The 21777-nt window shown below is 38.6% G+C and overlaps 1 protein-coding gene and 1 long non-coding RNA gene across 2 annotated transcripts in view; one reads left to right on the forward strand and one right to left on the reverse strand.

Annotated features, from left to right (window-relative positions):
* The window catches only part of LOC128647523 (uncharacterized), a 105089-nt gene extending 97741 nt beyond the window's left edge, over positions 1-7348 (forward strand). Inside the window, exon 3 of the long non-coding RNA XR_008400364.1 lies at positions 7327-7348. This is a non-coding gene — a long non-coding RNA (uncharacterized LOC128647523). The remainder of the gene's footprint in view (positions 1-7326) is intronic.
* Positions 7349-7474: 126 nt separating this feature from the next.
* The window catches only part of TBC1D20 (TBC1 domain family member 20), a 49738-nt gene continuing 35435 nt past the window's right edge, over positions 7475-21777 (reverse strand). Inside the window, exon 8 of the mRNA XM_053700281.1 lies at positions 7475-9478. Within this exon, the coding sequence (XP_053556256.1) occupies positions 9223-9478 (256 nt within the window). The 3' untranslated portion in view covers positions 7475-9222. The remainder of the gene's footprint in view (positions 9479-21777) is intronic.

Below are 21777 nucleotides of genomic sequence, written 5' to 3' on the forward strand. Positions count from 1 at the left end.
CTTTGTGAGTACTGAATTGTTAATGCTGTTTTTGGTTCTATCCATTTAGAACTTGCTGCACCAAGGGCACCTCTCTTTTTTGTCTTTCAGGACTTGTGCTTATATTTCAGAGACCTGTGTAGTCCATAATTAATTATACAGGGAGTGCAGAATTATTAGGCAAATGAGTATTTTGACCACATCATCCTCTTTATGCATGTTGTCTTACTCCAAGCTGTATAGGCTCGAAAGCCTACTACCAATTAAGCATATTAGGTGATGTGCATCTCTGTAATGAGAAGGGGTGTGGTCTAATGACATCAACACCCTATATCAGGTGTGCATAATTATTAGGCAACTTCCTTTCCTTTGGCAAAATGGGTCAAAAGAAGGACTTGACAGGCTCAGAAAAGTCAAAAATAGTGAGATATCTTGCAGAGGGATGCAGCACTCTTAAAATTGCAAAGCTTCTGAAGCGTGATAATCGAACAATCAAGCGTTTCATTCAAAATAGTCAACAGGGTTGCAAGAAGCGTGTGGAAAAACCAAGGCGCAAAATAACTGCCCATGAACTGAGAAAAGTCAAGCGTGCAGCTGCCAAGATGCCACTTGCCACCAGTTTGGCCATATTTCAGAGCTGCAACATCACTGGAGTGCCCAAAAGCACAAGGTGTGCAATACTCAGAGACATGGCCAAGGTAAGAAAGGCTGAAAGACGACCACCACTGAACAAGACACACAAGCTGAAACGTCAAGACTGGGCCAAGAAATATCTCAAGACTGATTTTTCTAAGGTTTTATGGACTGATGAAATGAGAGTGAGTCTTGATGGGCCAGATGGATGGGCCCGTGGCTGGATTGATAAAGGGCAGAGAGCTCCAGTCCGACTCAAGACGCCAGCAAGGTGGAGGTGGAGTACTGGTTTGGGCTGGTATCATCAAAGATGAGCTTGTGGGGCCTTTTCGGGTTGAGGATGGAGTCAAGCTCAACTCCCAGTCCTACTGCCAGTTTCTGGAAGACACCTTCTTCAAGCAGTGGTACAGGAAGAAGTCTGCATCCTTCAAGAAAAACATGATTTTCATGCAGGACAATGCTCCATCACACGCGTCCAAGTACTCTACAGCGTGGCTGGCAAGAAAGGGTATAAAAGAAGAAAATCTAATGACATGGCCTCCTTGTTCACCTGATCTGAACCCCATTGAGAACCTGTGGTCCATCATCAAATGTGAGATTTACAAGGAGGGAAAACAGTACACCTCTCTGAACAGTGTCTGGGAGGCTGTGGTTGCTGCTGCACGCAATGTTGATGGTGAACAGATCAAAACACTGACAGAATCCATGGATGGCAGGTTTTTGAGTGTCCTTGCAAAGAAAGGTGGCTATATTGGTCACTGATTTGTTTTTGTTTTGTTTTTGAATGTCAGAAATGTATATTTGTGAATGTTGAGATGTTATATTGGTTTCACTGGTAAAAATAAATAATTGAAATGAGTATATATTTGTTTTTTGTTAAGTTGCCTAATAATTATGCACAGTAATAGTCACCTGCACACACAGATATCCCCCTAAAATAGCTATAACTAAAAACAAACTAAAAACTACTTCCAAAACTATTCAGCTTTGATATTAATGAGTTTTTTGGGTTCATTGAGTACATGGTTGTTGTTCAATAATAAAATTAATCCTCAAAAATACAACTTGCCTAATAATTCTGCACTCCCTGTATTAGTGCTAAGTAACTTTATTATTAGGAAGAGGGGTTTTGCAGTCCATACTTATAAATTCATTTTCTTATTTACTGTGAAATCTCTTAAGAACTGCACATAAATTGGCTATTGTGTTGATAATATATACATTTCTATGGTTGATTATTTGAAGTGATATAAGGCTATTTTTGGCTAGTTGTTGAATAATAATCTCCCACAAATTCCATTAGACATTGAATTTGAGCTAAGATTCTTATTATAGCATTGGGATATATTTTGTTAATCAAGTGTTGTTAAATCATTAATCCATATTTTGGCATTGGATTAATGTTATACATTGTTCTAGTATAATGCATGTGTGATATTTAATAAACAATTCATTTTTAGTTAAGGTTAATTTATAGAAATATTGTGTCCATAATACTGAGGTACCTTTAATTGATTTTGAGTTAAGGTTAATTTATAGAAGTATTTCGTACATTCATGGGATAATAGACCATATCTATTGAATAGTAATTAATCTACAGTAAATATCTCTATAGCCTGCTTAATATTTTAAAGTTGTATTAACCAATTGATAGATATAACTGGTCATAGGTAATATTCAGTTACTACATAAATATAATAAATGTGTTTATAGAATAACTGGCTAGAACTTAGGAATTAATTTAATTGGAGGTTAAGTATTGATTTTTAATAATCATTTTATTGTCAAGTTTTTAAATATCTCAATAGTTTTATTTTGGGGTACACTACAGAGATTTAACATCTCACTGGAGTGTATTGGCAAGATTCTGCTATATTAATTGGAGATATCGCTGACAATAATATTATACTGCTATTAATTATTAATATTCATAATTCCATTAATCAAAAATAGTTACGTAAATATCTAACACGTTGGAGGCTACTGCTGAGATAGAAATAAATAATATTGTAACCTAGGATATATAACAATCCATGAAAATATTCATGGTTAATGCTTAGTGTCTGCATGATAAACGTATGTGCATACATATAAATTACCCATACAATAGGTATAAAAGAGATACCAATAGATCCTCTCTCTAAAGGATCTCCACTGTAAATTAAAATATTCATATTTAGTATCTGCATAGAAACTTTGTGCATAGATATAAATTATACATAACATAGTTATAAAATAGATAGCAATATATCTCATTTCTAAAGGATCTCCATTACTGTATTAAAGGGACATAAAACCCACATTTCTTTCTTTCATGGTTCAGATAGAGCACACAAGTTTAAACAACTTTCCAATTTTCTTCTGTTACCAATTTTTTTAGCATTCTTGTTATCCTTTGTTGAAAATCAAGGATGTAAGTTCAGAAGTGTGCATGCGTCTGCAGCAGTTTTGCAACAATATTATACATTAGCAGGAGCACCAGATGGCAGCAGTATTTCCTGTCATGTAGTGCTTCAGACACATGCACACTACCTACCTAGGTATCTCTTCAACAAAGAATATCATGAGAACAAAGCAACTTTGCTCAATGTGGCGAACACTTCAGACAAATAAAGCAACTTTCAGCATGAAGTATTTTATACTTCATGGCTTAAAGTCCCGTTTATTTGTTCAACTGGTAAATCCTAGCGTTTCACAAACCCTAAGATTTACTATCACTTTAAAGAGAAGGAAATTTCACAGTACATTGTCCCTTTAAGTCTGTTTATTGGTTCAGTTGTACAACTATGCTCCAAGCAAAGAAATCAACTCTAGATTTATGAATGTGCAAAGTGACAGGAAACCAGACGCAGTGAATCTGGTATCACTTCATCAAACCCATCCATTACAGTATCAATTGTTTTTTGAATAGTGAAGTAATTACCAAATATATATAAAATGTGTAGTGACTTTCAACTGGTATTACAAGACCCATATAATACATTTTTATTTAAACTAAAAAGTTTAAATATTCAAGTATTAGTTCTCTTTTTTTATTTGTGTTCTGGTGTTATTGTCACAAAGGGTAATGCACTGCTATTCTAAATAATATTACGAGATAAGGTAAGGGGTTGGTGATGGTACGTTTATGGAATCAAGGGGGTATTAGATGGAAAAAGTTTGGGAACTACTGATTTAAAGTTAAAATAGAATAATCCAGAACATGTATAATGCCCCTTTAAGTTAATATTTAAAGGGACATTGAAGTGTAAAGTTGCCTGCTCTAACTTGATACCGCATGAAATTGTTGCAATACACACTGGGTGATTAAATGTGTAACCCTCACAAATGGATTAAACACATTGACAAAGTCTGGCTCAACACAGGTGATTGACAGGGTTGTGAGACTGCTATTTGCAGAAACTGTCAGTAAAATTGCAGTAAAAAGAATGCAAATTTGTTTTAAAAATATTAGAAGGGACGTTAAACATTGAACAGATTTCATGCACCTCCCTCTAATCATAGGTGCTGCCATTTTAGGACCTAGGTTACATTGCAGGTATCTGAAGGAGAGTTACTGCACACGTGCAAACACGTCAGCGGCACTGGAATATAGGTTTTAACATGGCAGCACCCATGATGAAAGGGAGGCAGGGAATAACCTAAATACTATGCTTATAAAATGTACAATCCCAATGCTGAAAAAGTTGGGACAGAATATAAAATGCAAAAAAACAAATTAAAAGAATCATTTAAAAAATACAATTCACCCTTTATTAAAAACACATTATTAACACATTATTTGATGTTTTACTTTGTGAATTTAATGGTTTTTTTTAAAATATGCACGCATTTCAAATCTGATAACTGCAATACGTTCCAAAAAAAGTTGGGACAGGGGCAATTTAGGACTAATAGCGATGTGACAAGTTGAAATAATAAGGTAATGTGACACAGGTGAGGCAATCATGTAATCACAGTATATAAGGAGCCTCCAAAAGGGCCAAGTCCTTCAAAAGCAAGGATGGGTCGAGGCTCACAATCTGCCAACAGATGCATCAGCAAATAATCCAACATTCCCCAAAGACAAATCAGTAGGATTTTGGTCATTCCATCTTCTAAAGTGCACAATATACAGAAATTAAAAAGATTCAGGAAATCCGGTCAAATCTCTGTGCTTAAAGAGCAAAGCCGAAGACCACTTCTGAATGCTTGTGATCTCCGATCCCTCAGACATCACTGTCTCAAAAACCACCATGAGTCTGTAATGGATATCCTGACATGGGCTTGGGAATACTTTGGTAAACCTTTGTCACCATTCGCCACTGCATCCACAGATGCAAGTTAAAGCTTTACTATGCAAAGCAGAAGCCATACATCAACACTGTCCAGAAGCACCACCGACTTCTCTGGGCTCTGTTTGTCTGAGATGGACTGTAGCACAGTGGAATCATGTTTTGTGGTCAGACGAGTCCTGTTCTCCGGGCCAAAGAGGAAAAAGACCATCCAAGCTGTAATCAGTGTAAGGTCCAAATGCCAACGTCTGTCATGGTATGGGAGTTTGTCAGTGCCCATGGCATGGCTAACTTGCACATCTGTGAGGGCACCATTAATGCAAAAGCTACGTATACATTTTGGAGCAACATATGCTGCCATCCAGACGTCTTTTTCAGCAGGACGCCAAACCACAATCTGCACAGATTTCAAGCGGATGGTTACGTAAGCAGAGAGTGACCTGTCTCCGATTGAGAATGTGTGGTGCATTATGAAGCGCAAAATAAGGCAATAAAGGCCCAGTACAGTTGCGCAACATAAGACACGCATAATGGATGAATTGGGGAAAATTCTGCTTGCTAAACTTAACCAACTAATGTCTTCAGTGTCCAAACGCTTAATAAGTGTTACTAAAAGAAAAGGTGATGTTACACAGTGGTAAACAATCGACTGTCCCAACTTTTTTGAAGTGTGTTGCAGTCATCAGATTTGAAATAAGTGTATATTTAAAAAACAACAACATTAAATCCACAAAGTAAAACATCAAATAATGTGTTTTCAATATAGTACAGGGTTAATGTGATTTTCAAATGACTCTTTTTGTTAGTTTTTTTGCATTTTCCATACTGTCCCAACTTTTTTGGAATTGGCGTTGTATTTAGTGTCCCTTCAAGACTTGGCTGATATGTTATTTTATAGCAGCACAACAGAAATGTATTTTGATGACAAAGTGTTGTCCCTTTAAAATGACAAGCTTTACCAAAATGTACTATAGTGGCCCTTTCAGAATTCTTTGTTCTAAATCAAATATCCAACCTTATATTTCAATTTTTTTGCAGGATTGTTTTAAGAAGAAAAACCTTTAGAGAATATTATGCATACTTTTTTCCTCAATGTCTGCTGCAAAAACTGGTGTTATTTCTACATTAATATAGTTTAAAAGAATTTAGAACAGAGCGGACATCTCTTTTCACACAGAGCCACATTGGCACCGTATAAACACAGGGCCAATGACCAAGTTTCAGAGATCTTGTAAACTGGGAAAAAAAAAATATAAGATACTAATAATATATAAAATTGCACTGACTTCAAGAGACCAACATTTGTTCTGTCCTATGAGAGAGCAGCATTGCCATTTTATGCCCAAAAGGAAGGGAAAAAAACTGTTTAAAATGTAAATAAACATAACAGTATTAGAAGTGTAACGCTAATTAGCTGATAGCTACTTCATACTAATGGTGAGCATCAGCTGGCCGTAATCACCTTGTATTAGGCACACACTCAATCAATAGGACTGTTTAGTAAAATAGTGTATAATTGATTGATTATTTTTAAAGATATCAATAAACAAACTGTATGCTTTTATTGGCTGTACAAGCTAGTGCTGCTTGCACTTTTTCTTCTACATTAGCCAATACTTCTTATAAAAGATATTTACCAGTCAATGAACATTAGCAAGAAATAGCTATTATATAAAGGGACAGTCTACAATAGAATTGTTATTGTTCTAAAAGATAGATAATCCCTTTATTACCCATTCCCCAGTTTTGCATAACCAACACAGTTATATTAATATATGTTTTACCTCTGTGATTACCTTGTATCTAAGCATCTTCTGACAGCCCCCTGATCACGTTTTTTTTTTTTTTTTTAAATTTATTATCTATTGACTTGCATTTATTACTGTGTTGTGCTAACGCTTAAATAACTCCTGGGTCGTGAACACAATGTTATCTATATGGCCCACATGAACTAGCAGTCTCCTGTTGTGAAAGGCAAATAAAAAAGCATGCGATAAGAGGCTCGTCGCTTAGGAACAGGCAGAAATTTAGTGGTTTAAATGTTATAAAGTATATTAATATAACAATGTTGGTTGTGCAAAGCTGGGGAATGAGTAGTAAAGGCATTCTCTATCTTATTATACAATAACAATTTTAGTGTAGACTGTCCCTTTAATGACTATTAGCAGGAAGTCCACAACTGATACAGCCGTGTTAGTTTCAATTTAAATCTAAAGATTTTACTACATTTTTTTGAAGAAGAAAAAAAAAAAAAAAGTGTTTTTATTTGGACAACAGTTATTTTTTTTGTGCAGAGTTCCTTTAACTGTGTGGCAAATTGTTGGTAATTTATATTCTTTCTAGGTTTGTGCAATTACAGAGACAGATAGACATACTCCAATTTTATTATCTCCTATATTTCTTGCAAATAATGCTTGAGTATTTTCTTCTCTCCCAGCAGGTTTATTGAAAGAAAAGATGTCCCACTTTTTTCAAGGTCAGAGTGCTGCAAGATACCGCCCTGGTTCATACACATGTACTGGGCTTAGGCGGGACAAGCCTGAAAGATCTTCTTGTCGCCAACTGCAATTTTGAGAACTACTATCATGTTCTGTTTTCATTGAGTTTTTTCTTCTTTTTATTATAAAAATAAAAGCTAGATTTTAAACAAGCAACATACGTGTTAAATGCAGACATAGGTGACAGACGCGATTTTATGGCAATATTGTGAGTAACGCTGTAAACATGATCTTTAAAGGCAAGGCTTGAAACTGAACCGTTAGGGCACCCATACAGGAGTTAAGATATAAAAAAAAAAAAAAACAGTCACATTGTAATAATTTTCTCTGCTTCATCTAAAAGAAAATATTTAAAAGTGTAGTATTTTTTATTTATTTTTAAAACGCATGTTTCTGCCCCCTATAAACCAATTTTGTTCCATCAGGCTTACAGAGTGGTGACCCTAACCACCAACATAGATATGGGAGTTGTTCTGATCAGCCAGTAATATGAAGTACTCAAAATACTGCTGTACTTTTAAAAAAGATATATATTTTTTAATTTGCTGCTCTATGCACAGTGGATTTTGTTTAGAAAAATGTCTCTAATATCTCCAGATAAATAGAATTTGGCTGTATTATTTGACCTATATATGGTCACAAGGTAAATAATTTAATTTATGTAAGAAAGGAGCGATCATGTTAAAGATATAAAGGAAAATACATGTGTATGTATATATATATATATATATGTGTATGTGTGTGTATGTGTGTGTATGTATGTATGTGTGTGTGTGTGCGTATGTATATATATATATGTGTGTGGGTGTGTGTGTGTATATATATATATATATATATATATATATATATATATATGTGTGTGTGTGTGTGTGTGTATGTATGTGTATATATATGTGTGTTTGTATGTATGTGTGTGTATGTATGTGTATATATGTGTGTTTGTATGTATGTGTGTGTATATATATATGTGTTTGTATGTATGTATGTGTGTGTATATGTATGTATGTATGTATGTATGTATGTATGTATGTATGTATGTATGTATGTATATATATATATATATATATATATATATATATATATATATATATATATATATATATGTGTGTTTGTATGTATGTGTGTGTATATATATATGTGTGTTTGTATGTATGTATGTATGTATGTGTATATATATATGTGTGTTTGTATGTATGTGTGTGTGTGTATATATATGTGTGTATGTATGTATGTATGTATGTATGTATATATATATCTGTGTTTGTATGTATGTATGTATGTGTATATATGTGTGTATATGTGTGTGAGTGTGTATAAAATCACAGGCCTAGTAAGCAGAGACTGGCTCAAGCATTAATGATATATTTTACAGAGAGCCATGTTACTGTACAAGCTTTATATACAGGTAAATAATTAGTAGTGGTTCTTTACTCCCATACAAGCTGTGTCAGGGGATTTTGTCCCCATTCTAGTCTCTGTACGAGCAATACAATCTATTGCTCATTTAAACTGTAAACGACACAGTAAGATGTATCGCACATACTTCATGTGTTAGGAAAGTGAATCTAGATCAACACAAACGTGAGAAAGCCAGTGGTGAAAATGGCCCATTATGTGACAGAACAGAGGACAAATTCATGTGCGTAATTGTCCATGAGGTTTGACTGTCACAAAAGTAATGAGCTAGAGACGCTAGTGTCAAGAGTTCATAGCACACAGGTATTATTGCAGACATAAGTTCCCATGTGCACACTCGGAGCTCAATCACTGATCAAACAATGCTGCCATGTGTTCTTGTATTTCACGCTAGCATAGGATTATATTCCTCATAGCTTCGGTTACGGAAAAATCTGGATCTCAAATTTTGGTGCCCATTCCAAGGCACTTTTCACCACTGCTAATGCCGCCGCCCCTAGTGCAACTGTCAGACCCATGAATGCCAGCTTCACCAGCCGGTTGGTGCGTGGCTTGGTAAGGACAGACTCTGTTCCATGTTCTGGCCGGATTGGGTCTTTGAAGCGTCGTCGGAGGACGGTATCTGGGTGTTGTTGAGTGGACACCAGTTCAAAGTCTTTGAAAGTGGAGGCTGCAGTCCTGGGAAATGAGAATACACTTGATAAAATAACCAGTCATTAAAAACAAAATATGCAACCCCACAATAACTTGCTTATACAAAGCTTCATATAGGAACTATTCGCCTGAAGCCCTCTGGATAGCAAACGATTCTGGGATACACATAGCCTGCCTGTAGGAGAACTTAAAGGGACATGAAACCCCACATTTCTTTCATTATTCAGATAGAAGTAAATTGGAAACATTTTTATAATTGTATTCTCTAGTTTCAGATTTGCTTAGTTCTAATGTTATTCTTTGTTGAAGAGATACCTAGGTAGGTAGCGTGCACATGCCTGAAGCACTACACGACAGGAAATAGTGCTGCCATCTAGTGCTCTTGCTAATGTATAATACTGTTGCAAAACGGCTGCAGACACATGCACACTACTGAGCTTATACTCCTGCTTTTCAACAAAGGATAACAAAAAAATATGATAATAGAAATAAATTGGAAAGTAGTTTAAAATTGTATGCTCTATATGAATTATGAAAGAAAAATGTGTTTTTTTGTCGTCCCTTTAAACCCTTCGCTACAAGGAATTTCACTCCATTTAAAAAGAAATATTTTTTTTAGTAGACAATCCATGGTATTGAAATTATTTATATACCGCTTGTGCAGTTATAGCACAAACTAATGTAAAAGCTTATCTGGGGTCCCTTTGTTCAGAAATAGCTTTGTCATTGCTTTTTGGTAATATAAGGCCACTAATTGCAGCTGCACACCATATTTCGGAAATTCCTGGCAGTGAAGGGTTATAGTAGGCTAGTGTAAGAATTACCCTCCCCCTGACACCTCCCACCTCCCTCCCAAACAGGTCTCACCACCCATCACTACCATCTTAGGCCCTGGCAAAATTAAGTTTTAGGGCTTTTTTTATTTTTGAGCCATCTTAAGTAGTGGCAATTCATATATTATTATTATATTTTTTTTTTGTACTGTAGCGATCCCCCCTCCCCTCGATCACCAAAGTAGGGCCCCCCACCCAAATGCTCATTTTTCTGTAGTGTAGCGTCCCTTCGCTCTACCTTCCATACTTTATTTTCTGTAGCTTAGGGCCCCTCCCACTCCCCCCCCCAACTCTGTGCCGGCCACCCACCTCCCTTGTTCCCTCCCACATCTCTGACCGGCACTGAAGGAGATTGTTAAAGACAGTGACACCGACTATGTTAACTATATGGCAATCTGCCCATCGTGCTCTGTTACCATAAGGACAGATTGCCTGCAGCTTCGGAATAGCAGTCTCGGCTCTCAATTTAAAGCTGAGACTGCTGGAGCTTCCTGAAACTGCGATGTATATATGAGTTGTGTGGTATGATGGGCTTCGTACCGCATGACGTATGTATGTATGTATGTTAGGGGTTAATCATGTCTACTGTACCACAGATAAAGGATAATACCTACTCTAGTGTAAGGCCAGTTGGGCTTTCCTGAACATTAATTAAATCAAGAGTATTCCGGTGTTATTGCTGAATAGAGAGTTTACTGACCTTTTTATACTATATATATATATATATATATATATATATATATATATATATAAGTTCCCTATCAAACATAGTAACATAGTAGATGTAACATAGTAGATAAGCTTGAAAAAAGACTGAAGTCCATCGAGTTCAACCTATACAAATCTAAAATACTTACAAAAAGCTCCAGTTAAGCTTAAATAACCCCATTTAAATGTGACCCATTTAATACTAGCAATCATATCCATGAATTTTGTTTATATACAGAAATTTATCCAGACTATTTTTAAATGTATCTATGGTATTGGCATTCAATACCTCCTTTGGTAATGAGTTCCACAATTTTATTGCTCTTACAGTGAAAAAACGTTTCTGTTGCAGGAGATTAAATCTCCTTTCCTCCAACCTTAAATTATGACCTCTTGTCAGAAACAATTTTCTTGGAATAAACAGAGCTTCTGCCATCTCTGTATATGGGCCTTGAATATATTTATATAAAGTAATCATGTCACCTCTCAAGCGCCTTTTTTCTAAAGAAAACAGACCCAGTTTGGCTAGCCTCTCCTCATAGGTTAATTTCTCCAATCCCCTTATTAGCTTTGTGGCCCTTCTCTGAACTTTTTCTAGTTCTGCAATATCTTGTTTAGCAATTGGTCCCCAGAACTGCACTCCAAACTCAAGGTGAGGTCTTACCAGGGCTTTATATAATGACAGAATTATGCTTTCCTCCCTTGAATCAATGCCTCTTTTAATACATGCTAGTATCTTATTAGCCTTTGAAGCCGCTGCCCTGCATTGTGCACCCATCTTTAGCTTGTTATCTACTACTACTCCCAAATCCCTTTCCTCCTGTGTTTGGCTAAGTCTTGTCCCATTTAAAAAATACGTAGCCTGCTTATTTTTACTTCCAAAATGAAATGAAAGAAAAGACAGGCGCACAAGGCACGATTCAAGTGTAGGATTTTATTATACTAGTAAAACACACGGTTAAAAACACTTACTGGATAAAAGTTAAAAGTCAGCATTGAGAGCATATGCTCATTAGGATTATCGCAGCTCCTGCAGCACCAGGGAGATAGTTGGTCCTTCTCCTCTCCGTTTACGAAAAGACTAAGTGGGCGGCGGTGTTCCGGATCCTGTCACCCCAGTCTTAGTAACGCTAGTGCTGAACAGTATTCTTTAACTGCTTTCCTGCTAAGTCTTTTGTTCGGATGCCTGACGCGTTTCCCCCGACTCCGGTCGGGCTTTATCAAAGGCTGAATGAATTGAACTTGGCGCCTATTTGTTTTAAAGGTATGTCCGCCAATCAGATGGGAGGTGTGCGCTTTCTAGCCAATCATTACTAGAGGGTGTGAGCGCATATGTAAACCCAGATTTAAGTTGAAAGCTTGTATATTCCTGTCACGCCGATTCCTGTGTCAGACACAATCGCTAACTCAAATATGTTCTCACTATGCACAGCACACAGTTGTCCGTCCGGTAGCAGCTCCTACCAGTTGTCCCTGGTGCTGCAGGAGCTGCGATAATCCTAATGAGCATATGCTCTCAATGCTGACTTTTAACTTTTATCCAGTAAGTGTTTTTAACCGTGTGTTTTACTAGTATAATAAAATCCTACACTTGAATCGTGCCTTGTGCGCCTGTCTTTTCTTTCATTTCATGTAACCATTTCTGAGCCGGGACCAGTGGGATTGCTGGCTGCGACCAGGCGGCACTACAGTGGCACTACAATCAAAATAATTTTTGCTTTTCTACGGTTCAATTGAACATTATCTCCTACAAACTCAGGACTATTCACGGAACTTACAAATATCTTCTGTGATTAACACCTAAGGTACTGTTACATAGAACTGTAAAAGACCAATTTTCTCAAATCCCAGTACAATCCTAAAGTATCAAATTCCAGATCTTTTGGTTGCTATTATTATTATTTTTTATATATATGGACTTTTTTTAAATCATAGATGTTTTAACCCATATCTATTTTAGGAACAAGGGGATTTGATTATTTATTTCAGAATTAAGGAATATTTGTATTTTTAACATATTATCTGTTATTCATGTTTCATTCAGTTTTATTCATTGTATTTTAATTTGTATTTAGACAGTTTTCAAATATTTTCAAAGTTTTTCAAACTTTTGGATAAGCAACTCATATACCATCACAGTGGCGACAATATATAACAAATAATATTAAGTTGGCAACAACCATTTAAAATTTTTTATATAAAAATATTTGTTTCAGTACATGAGCGCATAAAATCACAACCAGTGTTTTACTTCCAAAATGTAGAACCTTGCATTTTTCCGTATTAAATCTCATTTTCCATTCACTTGCCCATAGTTCTAATTTTAGCAAATCCCTTTGTAAAGAGAGTTCGTCCTGCTCTGACCTTATGACCTTACTTAACTTAGTATCATCTGCAAAAATAGAGATGTCACTATTTAATCCTTGCTCCAAGTCATTTATAAAAATATTAAAAAGAACAGGGCCCAGTACTGATCCCTGGGGGACGCCACTGATTACCTTTGTCCAATCTGAGTATGATCCATTTACTACTACTCGTTGCTCCCTATCTTTTATCCAGTTATTTATCCATGAGCTAACATTTTCAGCTATTCCCAACATCAAACACATACAACTGACAGCCCATGGGCCTCATGCTTTCAGCGACACTAGCTTTTGTGGTCCAAGAAAAAAAAAAAAAGCTAAACTGAAAAATAAGTTCTGAGTACTTCTAGCTTTGCTAGATCAGCCATTAAAGGACCATAATAGTTGAAAAAATGACATGCTCTAATTAATTAGACACTCAACTACTGAGCGTTTAGCCCCTGGAAAGGTGTTAAGTACCCAGTAACTGCAGCTGATCCAATCAGCACTGCTGGTCCAAGCAGTACTCGTGTGCTTAACCTCTTTGTAAGGGCTAAACACATAGTAGTGCAGGGTCACTAGTCTTAAAATTACATACTCTACCGAATAGGAGTGCAATATTTTTTGACCCTTTTGTAAAATTGTCAGCTGTATGATAAATGTATCTACAACTATGAGGAGAATTTTGTAATAAATTCTGCAGATTTATTTTGTCAGATAAGTATATTGTTTCAGGTTTTAAGTGTTCAATGATTTCTACGTACCTCAGAGCAAAAAGTACCACCCTTGCTAGCCAATATTAAAATAATACACATATATAGGATATGAGCATAAATTGTTGTTTGCACATGTGCAGTTAAAAGAACATTTTCAGTAAAGAAGTGAGAAAAGAATACACATTGTTGCACCCACACGACATACATATATTCAACTTGTAAACCATAATCAAAAAATTAATAAAACAAATTTTATTAAAACCAATATGTTAAAATACAAATAAAAACATAAATTATGCTTACCTGATAATTTCATTTTCTTCTGATGGAAAGAGTCCACAGCTGCATTCATTACTTTTGGGAAATAAAAACCTGGCCACCAGGAGGAGGCAAAGACACCCCAGCCAAAGGCTTAAATGCACCTTCCACTCCCCTCATCCCCCAGTCATTCTGCCAAGGGACAAGGAACAGTAGAAGAAATATCAGGGTGAAAGGTGCCAGAAGAATAATAAGGACGCCCCACATAACATTAAGGGTGGGGAGCTGTCGACTCTTTCCATCAGAAGAAAAGGAAATTATTAGGTAAGCATAATTTATGTTTTTCTTCTTAAATGGAAAGAGTCCACAGCTGCATTCATTACTTTTGGGAAAACAATACCCAAGCTATATAGAGGACACTGAATGCCAAGATGGGAGGGTACAATAGGCGACCCATACTGAGGGCACCAGGCCTGAACCTCTACCCAATAAATAAAAACGCTTAGTCCGAAGCGGAGAACATTTTAAGAGGAAAAGCCTCAAAGACACCGACTCGCAGTCAGTCCAGGAGCCAAACTAGAGACCGCAAAATGGACTCGACTGAGCCAACAGTCCTCCAGGAGACACCGTAGCCCAACAGACGGTCCCCCACCGCTCATCCCTCGCAAATGAAGGAGACACCAGCCGAAACCCTCAAAGGGACAAGGCAAAGGAGTACCAAGGAAACCAAAAGGTCCACTAATACAAAAAAGAACACCTTTAAAGAGTGAGCCCAGCTCAAAGAGACCCAAAGGGGCTCAAACAGGGGAAGGAGGCCACGCCTATACCAAGCGAAACCCGGGATAACACCGGGCACAGAGACAGAAAAGACGTCTCTCAAACATCCTGAAAGCACGGAATGCAACTGAAGAGGCAAAGTCCTCCCAGTATCTGACCATAGTCAGTCCATAACAGGATGACACAGAGGGTACTTGCGAGGAGGAAGAATCAGTCAAGCAAGAAAACAGACTGCAAAAGCAACCCCCAGACAGAGGGTACGCTCCAGGCAATCTAAGTCGCCAGACCTACACACAGGTCCCTAAAAAGGGGAACACAAAACCCTCAATCGCGCCCCCAGTGAAGGGGATTATACCCTCAGAACCCGAAGGAAGCGTAAACCCTCTTCTGAAATCAATGGAGCAAGTTAAAAGGAAAATTTATACCCTAGCAGACTGAGCTAACCGGATAGACTCAACAAGGCTCACACACCCAGAGGAAACTGCGACGTGAACGTAGCGCCTTACCAGCAGACCCACACCCAGCTGGACCAACCCAGCCTCAGGGATCCAAGACAGGGGAACAAAAGAATCCCAAAACAGGTACAGGAATGCGAGTAAGGATAGCACAGCTATCCCCACAGAGTACAAGTACAACTCGACTCTGAAAACAGACAACGCCATAGACCTAAGGATCTATCAAAATAAAGGCCCAACAAGTCTGACTTGGAGCCAGCAAGACCCCAGGGGGAACCAATCCCACCTTTCCGCCTTCCATTCAGAAGAAGCCCCAAGCAAGGACTCTATCTCCATAGGGAGGAGAATATCCCCTAAAAGAAAGGGATGATGCCGGAAGGGCAACAACTGTCCACAAGGCCCAAAATCAACGGCTAATGGGAAGAGAAATTCCCAACACAGATGTCCTAGAAAAGGACCCCCCTAAAAGTAGCTTGCCAAGCAGAGGCACAGCCAACCCATTCGCCTGCAGAGCAGGGAATCCACAGGGACCCTGACAAGCTGACCAGGGGAATGCAACCCTAAGGCGCACCGGAAATTGGACATCCAGTGCCAGCAGCGGGGTATGAACCAACAACCCTTGAGGCGCAAGCCACACAGCTAACCACCAGATGATGGGTTATTCTGTGGCAAAGATTAAAAAATACTCTGTAAACCTGGCCAACCATGACCAGGTTAAGTAGATGGAACAAGGACATAGTCCAAGTTCCCACTACCGTAGAACACCCCGACCAGCCCTGAGATCCAAGACCCCAGGAGGGTCAGGAGAAAGGCCAAGCAAAGCTACAGCAACTGGAAGTCTCAGGAAGAAAAACAGGTCCGGGCACCTAATAGTTCAGGCAAACCTTACCCTAGAACTAAACACCCCAGCTGGCCAAAAAGCCAGACACAAGGGATATGGATGCATATCCAGAGAATCCGGATATCGAGAAGAACTTGAAAGCCTCGACCAAAGAAAGGAACCATCCCTAGCTAAAGTCCAACGCTCCAAGGAGCAGGTCTAGAAGTCGTATGAAGATATTTCTTAGAGCCTCAGGACAACAAAGGGATACCTCAAGGTCAAAAAAATCCAAACTAGCAGGGCTAGTCTCCCTATCACCTCCGCACAAGCAGAGGACACAAGGAAGAGAAAGGCACTAAGTCTACCCAGCTCCGGAAAATCCCGAGCTAAACAAATTCCCCGCAGTGAATAACCATCACACGGAAACACAGATCTCTAAAAGGAGATCCAACTCACCCGGAGACAATGGAAGAAAACCCAAAGGTCTCTTATAACTCAAAGGATATTGGACCAGTGAGCGCAGGGTGAACAACACCAAACTCCTGAGAATACCTATGTGTTCCCAAAATAGGTAAATAAAATAGCTAAAAAGGGGGAGTGAATCAGGAGCGCTACAGTTAAAGGTGCTAAGAAATAAGACTATATGTTCTATACTTAAAAATATGACAAGGACAATATCGTATCTAAAATATGACACAATTTAAATTGCACAAACGATAATAACAAATAAAAACGGACGTCTCCGTAAGTAAAACTTCTTAAGTTGCCGCCATATAAATGTTGCAATAGCAAAAAGAGTTTGTGGTGTAAGTATAAACAGTCCAGTGTACACTTTCAGTATTTTTATTACGTGTTGGTTTGCTAGCAAACAAGGGCTTACCCCAGACTTTCCACTCGATGTTCTCTGTGGATTAGTTACAGCCGTATGCGTGATGACGTCACTTATGTGGGCGCTGTCCCAAACGGGCTTTCTGATTGGTCCAAATTCGGAACCAGCCAACAGCGGTAGTGGTGACTCTTATCTAGAGTATAGCGATCATCCGATGACAAGTACCTGCTCTTAGTGCTAGGTGGCACGCAAGGTACAAAAATGAATGATGTAAGTAAACTTGATTATCCGATAAGGAGTTCAGAGAGTTAGTTGCAAAGTCTTTCCAATAGCTAATTATATTAGCGTAATTGCACAATCCTCATAAACACTGTGGTAGCTCCAGCTACATATAGTGAATCTCAGTAGTTGTTGCAGCACATCAACGCGTTTCTCCCTCTACAGGGCTTTCTCAAGATCATCAGATTCGTGACTATAGATGTTGTTTCTCTTTACACCTCCATTCCACACCAGCAGGGGCTCGAGGCAGTGTCCTTTGTTTTGGACAATTACTCTAATTATTTGGTGGAGGTCAAACAGTTTCTTATTTTGGCCATCGAATTTTTATTAACTCACAATTTTTTCTTGTTTGAGGGTTGTTGCTATCTCCAGAGGCGTGGAACGGCAATGGGGGCAAAGTTTGCCCCCTCCTACGCCAATCTCTATATGGGATGGTGGGAGCTGTTCCACGTCTATGGAGATGGCAACCCTCATAAGAATAATATCATATATTTTGGACGCTACATCGATGACCTGTTGCTGGTGTGGAATGGGGATAGTAGTAGTGTGGAGGATTTTATTAAATACATCAATATTAATGAGGCAAATCTTAAATTCACTTTTGAACAACATCCACTACACACTAAATTTTTGGACATTGAGCTCTCTGCTCAAATATCAACAAAGACTGTGGACACTAATTTATATCGTAAACCAACTAGTGGGAACACTATCCTTAATTTTCAATCCTGCCATCCCAAACACGTTCTAAAAGCCATACCTAAAAGTCAGTACATTAGAACACGCAGAATTTGTTCTAATGATACTATGTTTAATGAACAAATTGACATTTTGGAGGGGAGGCTTTTAGAACATGGGTATCCACCAACTTTGTTAAAATCCACAAGAGAACAAATCAGAAAAATCCCACGTAGTCAGCTATTGACATATAAGAGATATGATAGAACTCCATCTACTAGGGAAGTTTGCAGAGATAAACTTATCTTTAGCACTCCTTATAGTTTGGAGTTCAACAAAATTTGCAACCTGATTAGAGAAAGTCTACCTATTCTTGCTACTGATCCTTCTCTGGAAAGGGTAGCTAATAGTGGCTGCAAATTCGTAGCTAGGAAAGCTATCACTATTGGCAACATAGTAGCCCCTTCACAATTGCCCACACAGAGAACATGTACTTGGTTACCTCAGAGAATGGGCTTTTTTTAGATGCAAAGCAAAAACATGCAAAACCTGCAACTATGTGGTGGAGGGTGATTGCTTCCATTCCTCAGTTACAAATAAGTCATATCGAATTAGACACAAATTGAACTGCAAATCTACTTTTGTAGTTTATCTTTTTGACCTGCAGGAGGTGCCAGATCCAATATGTTGGAAAAACCCAGCGAATGCTCAGGGACAGAGCACTTGAACACATCAGGGATATTGATAACCCTGATGTCTTCACGCCTGTTGCTAAGCATTTTAAAAATATGCATGATGCTGACTCATCCCTAGTATCAATTCAGGCCATTGATTATATCCCAAAACATTCTAGGGGGGGAGACAGGGAATATAAACTGAGCTATAAGGAGGCTCAGTGGATATTCACTCTCAATACTAGATATCCGCTTGGCATCAATATGGAATCTGATGTTAATCTCTTTATCTAATGTTTAGTCATATGACAAGTCCTGGTCTCTCCTGGTTCCCTAAAAGAACTATTATATAACACATTTTCATGGCATAGTTCAAAAATCACAATGTTACTAATACATATATTTTTCTAATGTTAGCTATTTCACTTTTCCTCTCACATGTTAAAATGTCTGTGTATTTTATTTGGCAATTATTTGTATAGGCAGGGTTAAGTACACACATGTCTACAATTTTTGGTGATTGATTGTCCTTTAAAGGTGTATCCAGTGCTTGCAATTAACAGCAGTGAACAAGTGTGGAGGCCCCACACGAAACATGTTTGCCGTGTCTTGCAATACTGGAACACCATTATTGAATCTGTGAGTTGTATCTCACATCCCTGTTTTTATTTACGCTATACTACCAATAAAGACTTTTCTATTTTTACTACAAGAGTCACTGTGCTTTTCCTGGGGAGGAGTTGCGATAGACTTACCGGATTCCTAAGCCCTTGTTTGCTAGCAAACCAACACGTAATAAAAATACTGAAAGTGTACACTGGACTGTTTATACTTACACCACAAACTCTTTTTGCTATTGCAACATTTATATGGAGGCAACTTAAGAAGTTTTACTTACGGAGACGTCCGTTTTTATTTGTTATTATCGTTTGTGCAATTAAATTGTGTCATATTTTAGATAAGATATTGTCCTTGTCATATTTTTAAGTATAGAACATATAGTCTTATTTCTTAGCACCTTTAGCTGTAGCGCTCCTGATTCACTCCCCCTTTTTAGCTCTCTTATAACTCAGACAGACAGTACACGTCAAAGAGTAAGAGCTGTATCTAGATGCACTATAAACAGCTTACGCGTACACCTGCAAGGTGTCAAGAGCTGCAACTGGTTTCAAACTGCAAACCTTCCGCATGCTAGACAGCTATCCAGTACAAGCTGTTTCAAGCCCAAAAGGACAAATCCAGAGGCCTAAAAATGAAGGCCAAACTTCTCAAATGCGGTAAGGGGTGTTAAGCCCTCCAACCCTCCACCACATGGGGAAGGATAACTCTAAGTTCTGATAAAATCAGATGTCAGATAGAATGACGCAGCGGAAAAACTCCCCTGCTCGGCCATCTATGACTGAAGGCTATGAGGACTGAAACAATCCTTCCCGCCTCACAGACTCCTCTCGAATGCTTAGTTGAACATGAAAAACAATGATAACCTGAGCACTCAGCGCTTCTACCAGACCAGCCGAGCAGAACAGCGACACATGTCTGAACAGCCACAAGACCGAACGAACCCGACAGGACCAGCCTGCACCTAGGGTCCTAACCGGCAAGCTGCATAAATTCTCCTTCATGGGGAAAAAACAGAAAACAGACAGTTTTAACAGAGGGCTAACATGTCCAAAACAAATTCCGAAGAAGTAAAGAGTATCAATCCCAGAAGGTTCCCGAAGGAAACGAACAAATAAGAGACATCCCATTGGATATAAATAAAATATAAGGCAACCCGGAGGTTAACAACCAAAAAGACACAGGCCTACCCGCAGGGCCAGCCAAATGGAGCCCTATCTTTAAAAAAACTGGGAAAGATCTCAAACAAATGACAATCAGGAGATTACTTCATCCCCACATGTCTAATAAGGTGCACCATTCGAATTAGCAGACTGAAAATCCCTGTATCTGGTAACGATAGGGTCATTCAATAACTGAAAAACATGTCTGAGCAATATGCGAAGGCGCGCAATCCTGTAATTAAATGCACAACACTCAGGGACAGTTACACCAGCGGGGAACTGTAGAGGCCCTCCCCAAGGTGGAAGGCCCGGGACAATAGGGCACGAGCACATTCTCAAAGAAACCTCTGGACTCTGCAGACGAACAATCGCCAACATTATGTGAAGGCGAAAACGTGCTGCAACCTCCGGGGGGAGCACGCCACCCTGCATGGAGGAATCAGAAACTGGGTTACCCGCATGTATAGAAGTATGAATTGGTAGGGAACTCGCCTCTCGGAGGACAGGACCCCCAGAGGCGGATGGCTCAGCAGTCCCTTAATTCCCTGGGCCCGAGGAACAAGGCGCTCTAAAATGGCATACGGAAGAAAACTGGTCTACATGCGTCAACGAGGCCAATCCGGATTCGTCACCGGACACAGAATCTGAAATTAAAATAGTCTTGGTATCAGAATCCTCTGTAACTGAATCTGAAATTAGCACAGTCTCAGCATCAGAATCCTCCATAACTGGATAGAGGAAATATCAATATGGACTAAAGAATGAAAACAAAAACGGCACCTGACACCTACAATGGCTGGTACACTCACCACCTCCTATGACCATACCCCTGCGGACTAGTATATCTCCGCCACACGGTCAGGAATGCAGAAATGGGGAACGGAACCACGCCCGAACCCAAGGTGAAAGGTGAAGGCTGCATCACTTCTAAAGGCCTTAAAGTTCCAACCACAAGCCCATGAACATCACACATAACCAGGTTGAATCACATAACAAACATGATTATAAACCCCCCTGTTCAATAACCCCCCTCAGGAGATATTAACCCTCGATTCCAAGATACTAACAGAGACTTACTGAGACCCTTATGTTATATAGTTCCCGCAAAGGTGTGTAACCTCTCGGGAAAAGATTCACATTACAGTACATTGACGATAAACTAAAATGAAACAA

This window comes from Bombina bombina, chromosome 1 (genome assembly GCF_027579735.1).
Source record: "Bombina bombina isolate aBomBom1 chromosome 1, aBomBom1.pri, whole genome shotgun sequence".
NCBI classification, from domain to species: Eukaryota; Metazoa; Chordata; class Amphibia; order Anura; family Bombinatoridae; genus Bombina; species Bombina bombina.